General features: G+C 29.3%; 1 protein-coding gene across 2 annotated transcripts in view; it reads left to right on the forward strand.

Annotated features, from left to right (window-relative positions):
- The first annotated feature begins 1028 nt into the window (after positions 1-1028).
- LOC107439409 (organic cation transporter protein-like) overlaps positions 1029-18890 on the forward strand; it is a 52137-nt gene continuing 34275 nt past the window's right edge. Inside the window, exons 1-4 of one of the 2 annotated variants that reach the window (XM_016051997.3) lie at positions 1029-1181; positions 11704-11769; positions 13710-14003; positions 16374-16500. In XM_016051997.3, the coding sequence (XP_015907483.2) occupies positions 13726-14003; positions 16374-16500 (405 nt within the window). In that variant the 5' untranslated portion in view covers positions 1029-1181; positions 11704-11769; positions 13710-13725. The remainder of the gene's footprint in view (positions 1182-11703; positions 11770-13709; positions 14004-16373; positions 16501-18890) is intronic. The other variant, XM_071185075.1, reaches the window with a different exon arrangement.

The following is an 18890-nucleotide window of genomic DNA, read 5'->3' on the forward strand; positions in this document are numbered from 1 at the left end:
AATAAATCGCTGAGGTGCAATTGAATGGTGAAAGTTGGGGTTCAGTAACATTTACTGAGAGAAAATTAAAATAAAGTAGCGAGATTAAACAAACAAATTTAAGAGAGAGAAAGGGTTCTTGCGGCAGACTGCCTCGCCTCCCCCCGTGGTAAATTGTTTCTAAAGCTTATCACGCTTACTATATATAATTTTTTTCCCTACATTTAAAAATGGAACTTAAAAAGAACATAATTTCAAGCATAATTTACCCAGACAAACACGAGCTTAAAAAAAAGTGATAAAAAATTACAAATTTGATTCTGATGTACAATGCCATCAATTTCGAGAAGCTTAAGAATTCAGTTTTGATATTCTTAAGAATTAATTTTAATTTAAGAATTCCTTTAATGTTTTTATAATTAAAGTTGTTTATAAAATTCATCTTGTTAACTAGAATTTTTGTTGGTGTTTTGCAATTAAAAATAAAACTTAAAAATAATATAATAGCAAATATCATTTCTCCGAGATAAATACAAGGTTCAAAAATTCTAAAAAGTCGCATTCTAACGTAAAATTTCTTTGATTCTGAGAACTTAAAGGATTTATTTTTTTAGAAGAATATTAAGAATGAATTTAATGATTCTTTAAAATAAAAATTCTTCATAAAATTCACCAACTTCTCTCCTTTTTTACAAAACATTCGAAAGTAGAACATAAAAATAAAACAATAGTGAGTATTATTAACCAGACAAACACGAATTTAAATAATGCAAACAAGTTACAAATATTTACATTCTGACGTAAAAGTCCTTCAATTTCGAGAAACTTAAGATTCCATTTTTGAAGAAAAATAAACAAGGCATCTCTTGTTTCACAATAAAGTTGATTAAAATGTCCCCACTTGATTATTCTAACTCATGAATGAAAATAAAAAAAATAAACATGAATGTCTAAGTTGTGAATAATGAAACGTAGCAGAAAGTTCATATCATTCTAAAGATGCGACTGAGTGATTTGTTGAAGAGCGGAAGGATGCAAGAGGAGGAAGAGGAGGCGGAGTTGGATGAAGTGATCGCTAGTGATCTTGGCCCACTGAACACAACGATCATCTCTTGCTTAAATCATCATTCCCAAATTAAACAGTTCACAAGAGAGCAGACAAGAATTCACGTGCAGCTCTTTTTAATCTTTATTTTAAAGAGGTAAGATTTTATAATATCGTTTGCTCTGAATGTGGAAAAAAATAGTTTGCTTTAAAAGTGATAAAAAAATCGTTTGATATTTTAAAATTATTTTATTTTTAAACTATTACTACTAATATTTTAAAAACCACTTAAGATTATAATGAAAACAAATTTTTTTCTTTGGAAATGTAGATTTTTTTTAATTAGAATTCAAATACTGTAATATATGTTTTAAAATAATGTTTGTTTCGCACAGTTTCTATAATTTGAAGAAAAAGTTTGAATTCCTATTAGAATGAAAAAATAGATTGCACCAACTTTATAGCTCCAGCAACCACTGACATTTTTAAAACCAAAAAGAATATTCTAAACATTTTGATTACATATATTTTGATAGTTAATTTTTTTAAAATTTTATTTAATCACTAATTTTATTTAACTTTCATTGATTTTCTGTTTTTAATTCTGATTTGTTCTCGTTTTATTCAAAAACATCAACACACATCTTTGATATTTTATGTACAAAGTATTAATTTTTCAGCATTTTTAACTAGATTTATAATTTTATTTCTTTATTTAAAAAATTTCGTAAAATTTTAATATAAATATTGAAATATTATTTTTAAAATTGAAATATTAAATTTGAGTACATGTTCTAAAGTTTTCGAAATTTAAAATTTTATTTAATTTTAAGGTATTTATTTTAAAATTAATTAGAATAAAATACATGAAAAAGCTAAAATTTATAAAAATAGTAGTTATTTAACATTATTTTTATTTCATGTTAAAAATTACACTTTTCGCGTATTTTGCGTATTTTCTTTGGATTGTAATGTTACTGAGTATTAATTGCGAAAAGCGAATGCTGCAATTAGATATTTATGAACGATATAAAAATGATTGATTTAATTTAATTTTAGTGTTTAATATTGTAGATCATCTTATTAAAAGCCTACATAAATTATTTTTTTATTACCGTCGTTGAAAAACCGACCCAAATTTTGAGTTTACGACTACTGATGTTCAATTAGTAGCTTTGTAATTTTGCACCCAATCCAGAAGACAAGGGAACTTCTGGATGAAGTATTGGGAGATATCTTACCTTCGTGGAAAACTTTTTGATGGAATTTCCCCTCATTTGCGTTACACGGTGAGGAAAATCACGAAAACTTGCCAAGGTTAGCCTGACGGCAAGGGGATTCTCACTCATGTTCCGTCAACCACTAAGGATATTTTACGTCAGCACTGTGGTCGGTGTAAACCATGTGCGGAATTCGTATCTACCAGCCATCGCTGGGATTTGAACCCGGCTCAGCTTATTGGAAGGCAAAGGCTCTATCCTCTGAGCCACCATGGCTCTTGCATAAATTATTGTAAAAAATGGAGTTATAGTTTAAACGTAAATTGATGTATACATTTCTGATACAAATAAAAGTAACTGATATTTTGATCTCAAAACTGACTAAAAATATTGATATTTTATTCGCTATATGAAGAATATTATAAAATAAAGGTTATACACAGAAATTGAGAATAGGGTTTACATTGAAAATTTGATATCTAAGCAAAATTATAATTGTAATTTTTTTTCAATAGTTAAACGATATAAGTCAAAAATAAGAATTCACAAGTCTTGTTAAGATTTTTCCGGATCTGGTAGGATCTGTTACCTAGATTAAAACTCTATTCGACTTAGCATTGATTCAATACATATTTGCACGAAACAGTTATTATTTTATATTTATACAGGAAATTAGTTTAAAAGAAAATCGTGCTTCATTACTTAATTTTGTTTTTAAGAAATAGACTTATTCAGAAAATTCTTATTTACTGCATTATTGACACAACTGGAAATTTTATTCTAAATCTTGTATTGTACAATCATTGTAATACAAATGGTCTGGTTCTGTTATGAAATGGCGGATATTTTCTACACATCTACAAACACCTTTTGAAAAATTCCTGATTTATGACGGTATTAATTTTTATCTAATGCCTTTTTAAATTTGAAATTAAGCAAGAAAGTATTTTAATAATTTGACCAATATTGTTAATTATTACCACAAAATATTTTATTACTTCAAAAAATTCTAAAGCAAAAGACTCACTTTTTATAATATTTTAGTCCATCAGTTTTTCAAATTCTTAACCTTTATCTTTAGAATTGGCTTTTCTTCATTTTTCGTATGCAAAAAGCATAAGAAAAATCAAGAATAACAAATTATAATAATAGTAGCAATGATTTATTGTTCAACGTGATTCAAAAATAATAAATATCTTAATTCCAGATCAAAGAATTACAATAAATACCACTGATCTTTATTTCAGATAATCAAAATCAGCCTTTATAATTTGAGCAAAAATTTGAAAAATTATTTGAATAATAATTTCAGAAAATATTTCTTAAATAATTTGTGCAAGTATTTTAAAGTATCTTATTGTAAAAAAAAAACTAAAAATACTTTTTAAAGCATTAATATCAAGTTTTTTTACACTATCAATTCTTTAAATGCAGATTACATATTTTATTTCCAATTTCCATTTTTTACTAAAGAATTACGATTATGCACTTGACAATTTTTATGTTTTTTTGGGAAGATCTTTTTAGTGGTTCAGTTATATTTTGAATTAATTATTATTGCTGAGCGACAAGGGAAAAAATTAAAAGTGAAATAATTTATTCAATTCAAAATCATTTTAAAAATCATACAATATATTCAGGGTATCCAAAGAGTATGATAACGGTCAAATATTTCAAGAAATGCTCATTGGTTCAAAAATCTAAAAATACAAGTGAGAAATACTTTCAAGAGATGTATTTAAACTCAACCCCCTACCTTCAGTGCAATTTTAAACTATTGTACGAGATCGCCCATTTTTTTTATTGTAGAATGAGAATTTTCAGACAAAATACTCTAATTTGATATGTAGGCTTAATTTACAGATTTCACGACGAATTTTCATGGTTTTCTTGCTTACGTAAAGTAGTCAGTTTTTCGCAAATAGTCATTCACGAAGGTTATTTCCTTCAATATGAAATTTTTCGTCCGTCTTATAAAAAATCTGAACTAAAAATATAATTTAATTGATAAAAATTAAATTAAAATGCTGAAATTTAAATTAAAATGAAATTGAAACCCAATGAAAACAAATCGATGACATTGGAATTAAGATGACACTGGAAATGTAACGTTTGTTTACTTTTAAGATAAAATTTAAATTAAGACGAACTTTGATTAATTATTATTTTTGATTCCAGATAATTGTTTGTTGAAATATTTTTTTTAAATATTATTGTTTTCGTTTTTTTTAAATATGTATAAATCAATTGCGTAATGTTTATAATCGATCGATCAACGTTAATAATTTGTCAAATAAAGTTTAGTATAAATCATGTAAAACAATCGATTCTTATCAAAAGTTCGAACGATTTCTCGTGCATAGAAAAGTCTATTCCATTTGTTTACGAAAAGATTTTGTTTTGTCACGTATTTTGCCAATAATCTATTTTTAAACAGCGCGCGAGGAAAAAATAAAACGCCTAGAGAAGATTCCATTCTTAGTTTATTTACATCATTTTAAAATAAAAATAAAGTATTACATACTCTCCTTAAACACATTGTTTTAAAACAACTTAGTACAAAAGTTAGTTAATTAGCACTTTAGTTTCCAGTTTTTAATTAATTCCAACAAGTGTGTCCAAAGGTTTACAGTTTGAATCCATGCCATTTACACTTTAAAAGACTCGCAAACGATTTACACTTTAAATCGTTTGCGAGTCTTTTAAAGTAAATGCTTTGTTATTTATTTATCTTCCTTAATAGCGATTTTTCATTTTTTCAAAAATTTTGATAGGATTCACATAGCACCTTCGAGCTGAAAAACTTAGTGGGAGATAGCATTAAGTAAGATTCCCAAAAAAAGTACAAAGATTTAAAACATTTAACAATCTTTTGTATGCATAGAACTGGATTTTTTCTACGAAGTCATTTAATAAACATTTTTTTAACGAGGAAAAGAAGGCTTTAAATAAAAAAAGATTTTTTAAAGTTACAATAAACAGTTTTCACTAATTTTCCAAAAGAAAAAACAATGAGGTGCACTTTCTGATTGAAGAATTTATTAAAAGATAGCATCAAGAATATTTTTAAAAAGTGCAAAGTTTCATATTTAAAACAATTCCCGTGTATCTATATAAATAGAACTTAATATTTTTCAACCAGGTCATTAAATTTACCTTTTTTTAATGATAAAAACAAAGCTTTGAAAATAAGCAGATAAATAAAATAAATAAATAATATAAACAAACGAAAAAAAATTGTTTTTTAAATTTGAAAATGTGTTTCATGAATACCTTTGGGATGTTGCTATTTTGTTTTACACCTGATGTTCGCAAATTCACTAATATGTCGCTTCCATTTCATTTTTCCATTTTAAATTGTTTTTTCGGTTTCAAATTCAGGCATTGATTAGATTAATATCAGAGTTATAAGAAAGTGACAAGGTCTGCGTGTAGGCTGGCGACTTTTATGTTTTTGAACATATTTTTTGTTCGAATAAATACTTTTTGATGCGATTGGTGTCTTTTATTTTATTTTTAAAAATGTTTTATTCTATTCGCAAGCACATAAAATTTTTTGAAATTCTTATAATATGGAGCCACAAGGCTTTACTTTTTATGCTATAAAAATATGCAATCAAAATAGCTAGCTTCCAAATAGTTGTCAAAGTAAATTCTTCATCATCTTCAGAAATTAAGGTAGAAAAAGTAGACCTTTCTCGAACGCATTGACAATTCCCATTGTCAAGACGAACCGAAATCTAAGTTATGAAAATAGAACAGATTTGAAAAGACGAACGGCCCAACGAAATGAAACGAAAAAAAAAAAAAAAAAAAAATCAAATATCGGTGGTCGAAACNAAAAAAAAAAAAATGAAAAAAAAAATGTAAGGGTGAAAAACAATAGAACGAAAAGTTGCTGTTGCCGAGTATTTGAAAAGGAGCAAAGCAGATTAGAAAAATGAGATAAAAAATTGCCGACAAAAAAAATGGAAGGAAAAAAATTATAAAAGTGAAAAAACTGTGGTAGCCGAGGAGAGCAATGGTGGCCGAAAGAAGGCAACTCAGTGAAGGATGCATTATCAGGCAGAATGGAGGACGTAAGAAACTAATATTATTGACAAAGAAATTTGAACTCACTTGAATAAAACAGGATACAAGAGTGTCAAGATTTAAGATGAGCTGATATAACAGGTGTAAAAAGAATTTTGATGTTATTGCAGTTAAATTTAGGCTTAAGGCTCATGCAATGATGATTTATCGAATTCTTTATTCTTCATTTCACAGTTTCCGAAAAGTTTAATTATTTTAATGGATGATAATTCGGAAGGTAACTTAATGATAAATATAATATGCAAAAAACTTTAATACTCAAAAATAATTTATCTTCAATTTTTAATCAATTTACTTACGATCTTCAATTATTTTTCATCACTTTTTCCTTATTAAACTTCGTTCTTAGTATGGCAATGATTTTTAGTGAAGTGTGTAAGAATACTTAGTAAGCGTGTTTGGTTTTTATTTTCTAAGTAAACTCTGTATGCGAAGGTATAAAGAGTTATCTTCAATTTTAATTGAATTACACAGACATGTAAAAAGAAAAAAATTCTTTGGCTATCTACCAACGAGACGCAACATAAACAAGATCACGCGTGATCAAAAACAACCTCAAAAGTTTCAATCGGGTTACTAGTTCATGAAAGTTTAATCTAGAGCGTTAAGATCTAAATTAATTTCTTTTGTCAAACCAATTAAGTTGTAACTATTTTATCAGATAAAATAATTTTCTTCGTTCTTTATAAAGCTGTGAATCCGTTGAAAATAAAAATTCAAGGTTGCTGATAAAAAGATCCGAAAGCTGCTGTGTAAACTATCTCAACGTTTTGAACTAAAAGATCTTAGATAATCTCGCTGAGATAGGGTGCCAGGAATTTTTTTAATCAACGAGTAACTTATTTAATCCAGAAGAATCTTTTATAAAAGAAGAGATTTTAGTGTTATGTTTATCATCTAATTCAAACACTCAACACTTTTTTTTATTTTTAACACGTTCACGTCGGGAAAAGTGAAAATACTGGTACCGGAAAAGAGAAAATACTGGCAGAAGAACTATTTCAATATTAGATAATATTCGGGTGGAGTTAATCTATTCTCAACAATAACAATTCACTGTAAGGAAATTTATCACGTCAAAGAAGCAATTCAATATAAAAATTGCATCCGTTAAAAACAATTGGTAGTTATGGATTTTTATTATTGCCGGAAAAAAACTAAAAAATGAAATTTATTGTTACCAGTTTTTACTTCGATACGCTGCCAAGACGAGAAAATCTAGCGTGACCCACCGGTGGGTCACCCCGGCGTGAACGTGCTAAAGACAGTTTTAACGTAATAAAGGTTTTTATTTAAACCCACGGGTGGTTTAACAAAAGGGCAAGACTGGGTGATAGACTGGCATTCCAGTTCAATCATTGGCTCTCGTCCACTAAAATTTTATACCACCGGCCTAAACAACCTGCTAATTTGTACGATCGTTGAAAAAGGTTTTGCAAAGCGGTAGTAAAACAATATCAGTTAAGTTTTAAGAAGTGGTTAAGTTCCTTCTAAATTAGAAGGCTTCCAGACATTCATTGACTCTCGTCTACTAAAATTTTATACCACCAGTCTGAACAACCATCTAACTTATACGGTAAATGAAAAAGGTTTTGCAAAGTGGTAGTAAAACAATAACAGTTAAGTTTCAAGAAGTGGTTAAGTTCCTTCTAAATTAGAAGGCTTCCAGAAATTCATTGGCTCTCATCTACTAAAATTTTATACCACCCGCCAGAACAACCTTCTAACTTATACGGTAGTTGAAAAAGGTTTTGCAATGTGGTAGTAAAACAACAATTAAGTTTCAAGAAGTGGTTAAGTTCCTTCTATATTAGGAGTTCCTTCTAATTTAGAAGGGACTGCTTCCAGATATTTATTGGTTCTCGTCCACTAAAATTTTATACCACCTGCCTGAACAACCTGCTTACTTGTAAGGTCGCTGTAAAAGCTCTTACAAAGTGGTAGTAAAACAACAATTAAATTTGGAAGAATTTTTCAAAAATAAAATTATTAAGACATCTATATGCACAATTGAGCATCAAATAGATCTTATCTACATATTTTTCTTTAAAATTATTGATTTGTCAAAGTAGTTTCAAAATTGTTTTCGAAACTTTAAACTTCAAGATTTAATGCACGAAAATGCCAATGTTGCTACCACTAAGCAAATTAAATCTCAATGGGCGTACAAGTTGGCAACTATGAACCTGTCACTTAATTGGTACAAGTGTCTTGGTAATATGGGTACATATTTTTTGAACTATATAGCTCCTGTTTATTTTTTTATACGAATTTAATCTTTAACGAATTAAAACAAGTATTATTTAACTGTACTTTTTCCTGTTTTGGATTTTCGAAAGATTTTATTTTTACAATTAATGTAGTAGACACAATTTTTTACATTTAAATTTGATTCTTGCTTTAATACATTTTCTTTAAAGTTATTATAACTACCATCTCCTTTAAACAATTTAAACATACACATTGAAGATTTGCGACATATAATAGTTGTTTCCAATATTGAGCAAAATTATTATTTAAAAGCCTATTTACAGTGCCCATTTTATTTTCCTACCTCTGGGTAAAAGCTTTTTTTTAAGGAACGTAAAAATTGGCTGGTATGTTATTGTTATTCGTCAATTTAGTAAATGGTGGAATAGGATGAACACGCACTTAAGTAAAATAAAATAAAAAATATACTTTTGTTTATCTTAATTTCTAGAATTGGGAAGAAAAACATTTTTGGAAACGACTTTTGGGGCAGATGTTTACATAGACCTTGAACTTATCTTTTAACTTGGCTTTTTTAAAAATAGTAGCTGTGACCGTGCAAAAAAGTTGTAATATTCAAATCATGGAAAATCTAACAAAAATAGAAGCCATTCTCTTAATATTTTTGGAAATTGTTATACAGTTGAGAATTTTTATGCGGTCAATTTTTGTAAGCATATGTATGTGCTATTCTTTGACATTTGCTTTCATTAAAATAATTTTTTTACAAAGATTTTTCACTTTTTCTAAAAAAACATTTATGCTCTCTAATTATACTTTTTAAATACTCGTATATGTTATGGCAAATAGCTTATTTTGAATGTACGAAATGTCACTTTTTAACCCTGTTCTTTCGTCAATTTTATTCTTGTTATCGAAAATTTTCAATGTAACTATAAAAGATATGAAATAAACATTTTACGCGTGCAAAAAAATAAACGAAACACCCTGAATAACTTTTGATCTAATGATCGGATTTTAACATACTAGAACTCAATCTTAATGGTTAGAGATGGTGACATCAATTATGCTAATCAATTAGTGCAGACAATGTTTTAAGTTACGAAATAAGATACAAAATGTACTTTCTCTGGATAAACATACCTTTTTTTCTGGAGAATTTTAATTCCTGACTCCCGAAAGAAAAGGGGTAGCCGCAATCCGGGAAATATGGTCCAATTGTTTGGACCTTGAAAAGATTGGACTCCTATTAATATAAATTAATTTTATTTTATTTTGTATTTCGCTTTATCTTTAAGTTTTGTAGAGCGAATTGAAAAATTATTGCACTCAAATATAAAATTTGTTTATCCAAAGATAATTCCAAGCAAAAATTTATTCAGTATTTTTTGTTTTATTTCACCACTGATCATTGTGTAATGAAGTTTTTTAAATGCTTGGCGAAAAAAAAAGAGAAACAAATTGAGTTTATCCTATACATTAACCGTTTATAAGCCAATGTTCTTTTTTTCAAAATGTTAAAGACTGGTAACACAAATATTTCCTTCTTAGCACTTGCAATTGGAGAACTGAACATTCCTATCAACAGAAATTTCTTTATGACGTAATAATGGATATTTCGTTTTGAGTTTAAGCAGTTGTACTGTTTTCAAATCAAATTAGTAGGTAACAGAAGAAAATTTCCATTTATCAAATATGCTGCCACTTTTTTCATAAACGCACTTTTTCTAATGTCACGATTTAAGAATACGATAGATAAACGGTTAAATATGGAGGGGCTTTCTGAGTTGGAATTATTGATAAGAGCAGAAAGATAGATGTCTTTTTCTTTATTTATAAAAAATTGGGCACCTGGGCCGCGCAGAAGGCCCATATCCCATACATCATGAAATAGAATAAAAAGTTAAAATAAAGGACAGTTTGAGTTCAGCAGTCCATGGGGTGGCTGTTACTGGGAGACAAGCACCTTGCTTGTATAACTGAAAGAAAAGAAAAATAATAAGAGCAACTTGCTGCAATCTGTGGATGGCTGTAGTTTGATTGTCAACGTGAAGTAACATAGGTCAGGATTTCAGTATTGGTAAAGTGTTTGATGCTTTGGATTATTGATGTAGACTATAGATGCTGGAATTGAAGACTATTATTTATGCTGATAGCTGTGGTATGAGGCGTCGGAGGTGAAATGAGCAGTTATTGGTCTTAGTTTTTCTTTTATACAGTTTTCGAAGTTAAAAATCTGATTGAAGTTGGCTGTGCTGCATTTTATGGCTTTGTCGTAGAAGTTTGCATTTAATTTGTGTATATATTCGGATAGAAACGGAATTTTGAGATCTTTATGGATATTTGAATTACGTATGAACCATCTGGCACGGGTGATCTTTCTGAGTATTTTATTTTGACATTGGTTGAGCTTTTTCATTAGGTGTTCGGGTATAGTAGTCCAGGCAGGTGAAGCATATGTAAGTATAGGTCGGATCATGGAGGTGTATAGTAATTTTCTGATTTTTAGTGAGACGTTTTGGTTATAGATGAGAGGTTGGACTTTGTTATATTTTTAATATGGTCGCTCCAAGTGAGTTTACTATTAATTATGAGTCTAAGGTACTTTGCCCTCGTAACTATTGGAATTTGAATGGAAAGATAGACATGTTCATAATTGCCAACTTTAAAGTTTTCTATTTTTGTATTTAAAGTGTTACTAAAATTTATGCTGTCTAATTATTTCTCGTATTTACAAATTTAAAAGGATTTTGACCCCAATGTATATGATTAAGAATTGGCATATATATTGTATATGGTTAATTACTTATTCGAAAAATGTAATGTATATGATTAAGAGTTGGCAGATATGGATATTATTTAACATTGGAAAATGTGTTTATTATTATTAATATACTTGTTTGCTAATAGCGATAATAAATGCAACTTTAGAAACAATTCTTACAGGAAAAATGCATTATATTTTTCAATTACACATATCCTTTCATTATTATGTCAGTCTTTTATTATTTTATCTTGTTATGTATACTTTTACAGGAAATATTTCTCTTTTAGTTACTTTAAAAAAATTCCAAGCTTGTCAAGTATTAATTGTGTACTTTGTATTTACTCTAAATCGTTGTGTTAGCATACTAAATGTTACTTTATCATTTGTAGGAAATATTTTGAAAGGATTGGTCTTTGCATTCTTATGGTAGAATATTGAATAGTACATAGGGAAAGGTAATTTTTCCTTTCATTTAAAAACAATTTTAAACTCATTTAAAGTGTTGTATAACTTAAATTTCAATTGTATGTGTATTAAAATGATGATAGTATAACTGTAAATATTAATTACTTTCACTATTTTTCATTTGTTTTTACTTAATTTTAAAATTAATACTTAAACTGTTCTAATTATTATAAATTAAGAAGGTTTTTTTCTATTAATATACTCTCAGTGACAACCACGCGCGTGAAACAGTTGCTAATTTGCATCGATCTCGGATCATTCAAAAGTAACAGCTTATCATCTAAAATAAGTCAAAAATTAAAAAAAAAACAAATAATTAAATCAAAAATTATAATAATCATTCACGCTAAATTTGCCACCATTATTTACGTCTCTTGGCGTGATTTGTTGCCCTGATCCAACGCCTCCTATAACTGAAAACTTCCACGCGGTTTCTTATAGGTAGTACGATCAGACCACTATGAAGGTCAGCCTGTTTACGAAAGACTCGTTTAATAGAATATCTAGTAAAAATAAGAAAGTGATAGCAGATATAGGTCTAAATTATTTTTTAAATTTATGAATATAATTGGTTTGTCTTATTTACTTGTCTACCACAAAAGATTTTATTCTCAAATTTATGTGAGGGAGTGGAGTGTCTGCTTCGTGGACAGGTACTCCATACCTGCCAACTTTCACTCTTTTCGAGAATGGATTTTCAGAGTGGTTGTAATACGATTAACGAAAAACAGTCTGACTCAATAATATATCTATATTTTGATCCCGTTGAAATTCGCTTGCTAAAGGATTATTATGCTTTTATATATTTATCGTAATTATTTATATGTAGTGGTGGTCAAACTAATTTATGATTATCATTATAATTCAAAAAGTTAATTGGAATAACGTGAGTTTTGCTACCACTTTAAATATGAAAAAAAAATCTTCCGGAAGAGTTGGCAGGTATGGTACTCCGGACAGCAGAAGGGAAGATTATAAGAAGACTCGTCGGCGCCCCTAAATGCATTAGCAATAATAGTATAAAAAGGGATCTTAAAATTGATGACATCAACGTCTATATAAAAAATTTAAACCAAAATTTCTACGATGAAGCAAAAACCTGTACCACCAGCAATTTTAACTCACTCCTAGATATTGAATTAATTGACGACAACACTAAATTTAGCCCAATCACTGCCTTTTTCCTTAGGGATATGACGTAGCCCTAACACACGAAATACACTCTCGATTTTTGGTGCTAAGCACCACCTCTTCCCCCCATCTCCATTCCACCTCACTACTCCTCATCATCGAATTACTACTACAGATGAATCGGTTAATGCCGCTTCGCCGCAGCGCACCGAGATTTATATGATTTCTACCATCTACCATCTGGTACTCCGGACACACCATCAGTCTAAGTCTACTTTTAAAATAAAATTTAGTTTCATGCGCAGACTACTTTTAAAAAACCGTATGAAGGCTTTTTGCATACTTGCCAACTTTTAATTCCTACGATTATGATTTTTCCCAGTGGTAGTAAAACGGGATTAAAATTTCTATTTTAAGCAAAGAAATACGTTATATTAGAAAAATCTTAACTTAACAACCATGAATGTACACACATTAATGTATATGCTTAATTTTTTTAAGAATAGTGGTGGTCAAAGTCATTTAAAAATTAAGTTCATAAGAGAAAAAGTAGTATATATTTACTACCACTTTAAATATAAAAATAAAATTTTACGCCAAATGCGTAAAAGTTGGCAGGTATGTTTTTGATGTAGGAGGTGATGCCTGGTCCAGTCAACTGTTTTATTTCAGGTCAATTTGTATTTTTAAGCCAACGTTTTTATATATATGTTATTACACATTGTTATGGGAAACAAGTTTCCCAATTAACAACATCAAAAATTCGTTTTCATAAGTAATAATTCTGAATATGTTACAGTTCTTAGAAAATCACAATGACAGCTGACATTGAAAAGCAGCCCCCATCTGATGATGAAATACAGCCTGCAAGGAAACTTGATATATTTGATGTTGTGGGAGGCAATGGACTCTGGCAGAAATTTATCTTCTTGGTTGTCATATTCTACGCAATACCGAGTTGTACGCACAATTTGTCTATGTCCTTTCTTGCACCTAATTTGGAACACTGGTGTGCAAGACCAGATGGAATAAATTGGACTGTAGAAGAATGGACGAGTGTAGGACTTCCAGAAGATGACAAACGATGTTCCAGGTAATATTGCTGTTTCTACAGTTTGTGGTCTAAATTTTAGCTATTAATGTATGACCATGAGCTTTGATATGATGTAATAAGCGTTTTTACAAAAAAAGTGAATATTTTCTTCAGTTACTAACCTCAGTTTAACCTTGATAGCATACTGTGCATCGATTTTAGATCCAGATATAGATTGTTTTATTATCCTGGTGGCCACAAACGGGATATATTTAGAAAGTGGAATAAAAAATTGAAAAAAACAAACAAACTTCTTTTACTAACTCTTATCTACTATAAACATGGAAAAAAATGTCAGGGTGTCTTTGACAAAAAGTGTAGCCTTTTTTAAACGAAACGATACTTTGTTGCAAGTTAAGAAACGACCATTACGGCGTAGGATTCAAGTAATCTTCCGCAACTGCATATAGTTCCGTTTTATCTCATTATAAAATTATACAAATATGTTTTCAAAGCAATTAAAAGCTTTTGAAAGTTAAACACGTCAGACAAAAGTTTAATTTGTAATATATTTTACGATATATGCCACAGAAATATTAACGAAGGGTTATAGTTTCAAAGATTTACTGGTATCCTAGACTTGGTGACATATTTTAATAAATAAGGAGAACATTCGTTCTTGAAAAAGAAAAAAAAAACTATATAACATTGCGAAAGCATAGGATTTGACTAGACCACTAAAAATTTTGTATCATATGTTGACATGCCCTTAACTAATGAAATGAGAGATTTACTTTAGAAGTTTCATTGTAGAAGAAAATAGTATCCAAGAAACAATATTTATTATTCTTTCACCAGTTTCTTTAAATGTGAATAGAAAAATTTATATTTGTTACGATTTTCAGATATCATTCTTATTAATTTTTATTATTTGTTAATTGATTATTCAATAATTCTTGTTGATATATGTTCGAGCTGGGACCTTGGCATTTATTTCGAGTGCATTCAGATGAGAACAGGCTCTCTCCTTAGGGATAATGGCTATTTCTTAACTTATAGTAGTTATTGACTATTTGTGATAACACTGATTTTATAAAAGGCCTATCGAAGTTTTCAATTATCCAATAACAATTCGATAACACTAGGGAATAAATTTTTTGTTGCATTTTTTATACAAGTACTTATCTCATTCGTAAGTGGTCATTTCTAATATTTCATTAGTTTTGTTCGGAAAACAACAGACTTTTTCAAAATGATATTTTTAGTTTATTTATTTTCTTTTTGTCTAAATGTATAAATTTATTAGAAAAAAAACGTATTGGTTTATATACATACATATTTTTTATAACAGTCGTTAAACAGCACACCCAATTTTGAGTTTGCGACTACTAATGTTCAACTCAGTTGCGCAGTAATTTTAAACCCAATCCAGAAGACAAGGGAACTTCTGGATCAAGTATTAGGATTATCGTATTTGGGAATTCATGGATCAAGTCGTAACTAAGAAGTACACCACAGCGACGAAGATAGGCTCGATTGATGCGATTTTATTTCATTTTATAATCGGCGTTGAAATGCTGACGCAACACTGAGTTGATGACTATCAGTATTCAACTCCGTAGCCTGGTAATTTTAAACACAACCCACAGGATAAGGAACCAAACATTCAGGCTCAAACGTCGGTACAAACTACCCTTCGTAAAGGACTTTTTGATGGAATTGACAGCATTTGCATTACATGATGATAAAAACCACAAAAATATCAGACAGTTAGCCTGACGGCAAGAGGACTCTAACCCATGATCCGTCAACCACCGAGGACAATTTACGTCAGCACTGTGGTCTGTGTGTATCAATCAGCATCGCTGGATTCGAACCCGGTTCACCTCATTGGAAGGCGAGCATTCTATCCCCTGAGCCACCATAGCTCATACATGCATATATCCTTGTCGGCTCCTTTGAAATAGCCCTTAAGGCAAAAAAAAATGACCATAACGCATCGCATCATAAACTGAAATGCATTATCACCTTCTTTCTGCCATTCCCTACGTAGCAGAAAAGTGAGGGCATTCAGTATTCAGTTGAGGGAATTTTTAAAAATTCTGGTTAAAAAATATTAAAATGCAAAAGATTGTAGCTTGAAGAGAGAAACGATTGCTGATTTGAAATCAGTGACGCAAAAATATCTAAGATGCGTTCAAAAATCTCATGCAGCAGGAATCATGAAAAAAAAAAAACTGTTCGTCAATGTAATTTGCAGTTACAGTTTGATAAATAAAAAATGTCAGATGCAAAAAAAATCGATAATTAAATATTTGATGATATCTAATTTTTTCGATAAATTTAAGTGAATTTATATTTCAGAAACTGTTTTACTAGAATTTATACTGAATTTTATCGATACTTAAATTTTTATTTGTCCATCTGCAGGTATAAAGAAATTAACTTTACCCATCCATATGATGAAAATGGAACAATACAAAGAAGTGAAGAAATTGTGTCTTGTGATGCTTGGGAATATGATACATCATTTTACACGAACACAGTTCTTAACCAAGTAAGAAAATATTGTTTTTATTGAAGTTTATAAAATCTACTTTGAGTCTCTAATGTTTATAATCTAAGTGTAATAAGCTTTTGCTCTCGAATTATAAAAAAGACCGCCATTGGTAGTAATAAAATAGTCCCTACTCAAAATTATAAATTTTTTGTTACTAATCAGTAACTTTATCATTTATTAAGTTCAAAATATAAAAAAGTAAACAAAAAAATAAATTCAAGTGTGAGTAACCATTTAATCAACAGTTGAATGTATTTTAAGTACAAGGATTTACACTAGTTTTCTTACATGAAGACTTGATAAAAAACTACGAAGTATACAAATGAATGTGAATTTCTAAGAATCTAAAAGACGGAAGAAGAAAAAAGTGAGCACAAATTCTTTTTTATTTTATTTAGTTTAAAAATAAACTTTTTTTCATTTTGTTTCTTTATAAATTCAGTATTTTTACTGTTTAATAATCATAAAATTAAACCCATACGTGAAAGACGTCATTGTTTAATTAAAAATTAATTGTAAAGTAAATGGTGCTAGGGATATGATAATTTTTTTTACATTTACAATTGTTATGCGCATCACACCTATCATAATTATTTATAATAAAAAATAACATGGATAATAATAATAATAATAAAAATAACGCCCCAATTTGAATTTTAAATTTAAGAAGTTTTCTCATACTGTTATTTGTTTACAACAGCAACAATTGCCTAAGTGCCACAGCCCTTTTTTTGTATTTGCAATAAGTAAATAAAATCTAAAGAGCTTGACTAAAACTGGTTGTGAATTACTATTGCTTTGAATCAATTTTTAATTTTAATTTCTGTAAAACTTAGCAAGTATGTTGTGCAAGTTCAGATACAGAAGTTTTGACAAATCTAAAATTGCAACTAAAAGGATTTAACTTTATTCATGGCTGAAAATCTATTTGCATTAATACAAAGAAAATGAGCTGTGGTGGCTCAGGGGATGGAGCGTTCGGGGTTCAAATCCCAGCGATGGCTTTTCGATACAAATTCTACATCCAGCTCGCACTAATCACTGTGATAACGTAAAATATCCTCAGTGGTAGACGGATTATGGGTTAGAATTCCCTTGTCGTCTGACTAACTGTAGGAGGTTTTTGAGGTTTTTCTCTCCATGCAACGCAAACACTGGTTAGTTCCATCAAAAAGTCCTCCACGAAGGCAAACTTTGTCCCCATTCTCGATCCTGGAGTTCTCTTGTCTTCTGGATTGAACTCAAAATTACAAGGCTACGGCGTTGAACATTTGGAGCCGTAAGCTCAAACTTGGGTCGGCTGGTCAACGACGGTGATGAAATAAAATCTACAAATACAGAGAAAAGCATCAACTAGTATGAAAATCATTTCTTTATAAAATGCGTTTTGGAAGATAAAAATATCTATGAATAGTAGACCTGGAAGAAAAAAAGCACTAGCCATTCGACACGTGGCACGCGTGACAAAGAAAAAAAGTCGCATTCGACACGTGGCAAAGAAAAAAAGTGACGACTTAAATTAAATAAACAACCCGTCATTTTCAATTTTTTTTTTATCGTTTAGTGATAAAACTACATCAATGCAGAAAGACTCTGAAAAATAGTTTTCATTAAGCAGAAACATTGTTCACCGTCTACATTAAAAATTTTGAATCTATCAATTCAATTTGTTCTTCAGAATCTATCAATTTGTGACTGAAAGATTCATGTAAAAGGAGAGAAATTTAACAATTCACATATTTCAAAGTTGTAATGTATGCATTAAATGTATATTGCCTCAACGAATATTTTTTAAATAAAACTTCTTTAAAGTCAGTATGTTTAACTAAATTTTGTCACATACTAATTTTATTACTTTTATAGACGTAGATTATTTATAATCTGATTTTTTTTAAAAATATAATTTAATTCAAGTAAAAAAATGTTTTTAAAAGCGGCTATTAAATAAATAGGACCTATAGAAATCGGTCACCGACTCATTAGGTTTGAGAAAAAAGTGGCTACTAAGTTATTAGAGTCTACCGGCCACAGACTACTAGCTGAAAATTTAAATTCTTTTTACATATTTATGGGAGTGTTTTTAACCGGAGAAAGAATAAATAGTGAGGAATATGACAATTTAGAACAGTGAGAGCTTATTTTTCTTCTTTCGAAAACCAGCTATAAATGAAATGGTTTTATTTACTTTTTACTCTAATGTCAGTTTAAATATATATTGTAATATTTTTTTCCAAAAAATTTTGTTTTGCACACAATAAGAATATATGCTTATGTGTAGTTATACAAAATTAGGTGCTGTTGACTGCTAATTATATCACTAAGCGAGATCGTTCTAATAATTTATATTAAATGTCTGCTTGTACTTTTTTTTAACATAGATTTGTTAA

The sequence above is a fragment of the Parasteatoda tepidariorum genome, chromosome 9 (genome assembly GCF_043381705.1).
Source record: "Parasteatoda tepidariorum isolate YZ-2023 chromosome 9, CAS_Ptep_4.0, whole genome shotgun sequence".
NCBI lineage: Eukaryota > Metazoa > Arthropoda > Arachnida > Araneae > Theridiidae > Parasteatoda > Parasteatoda tepidariorum.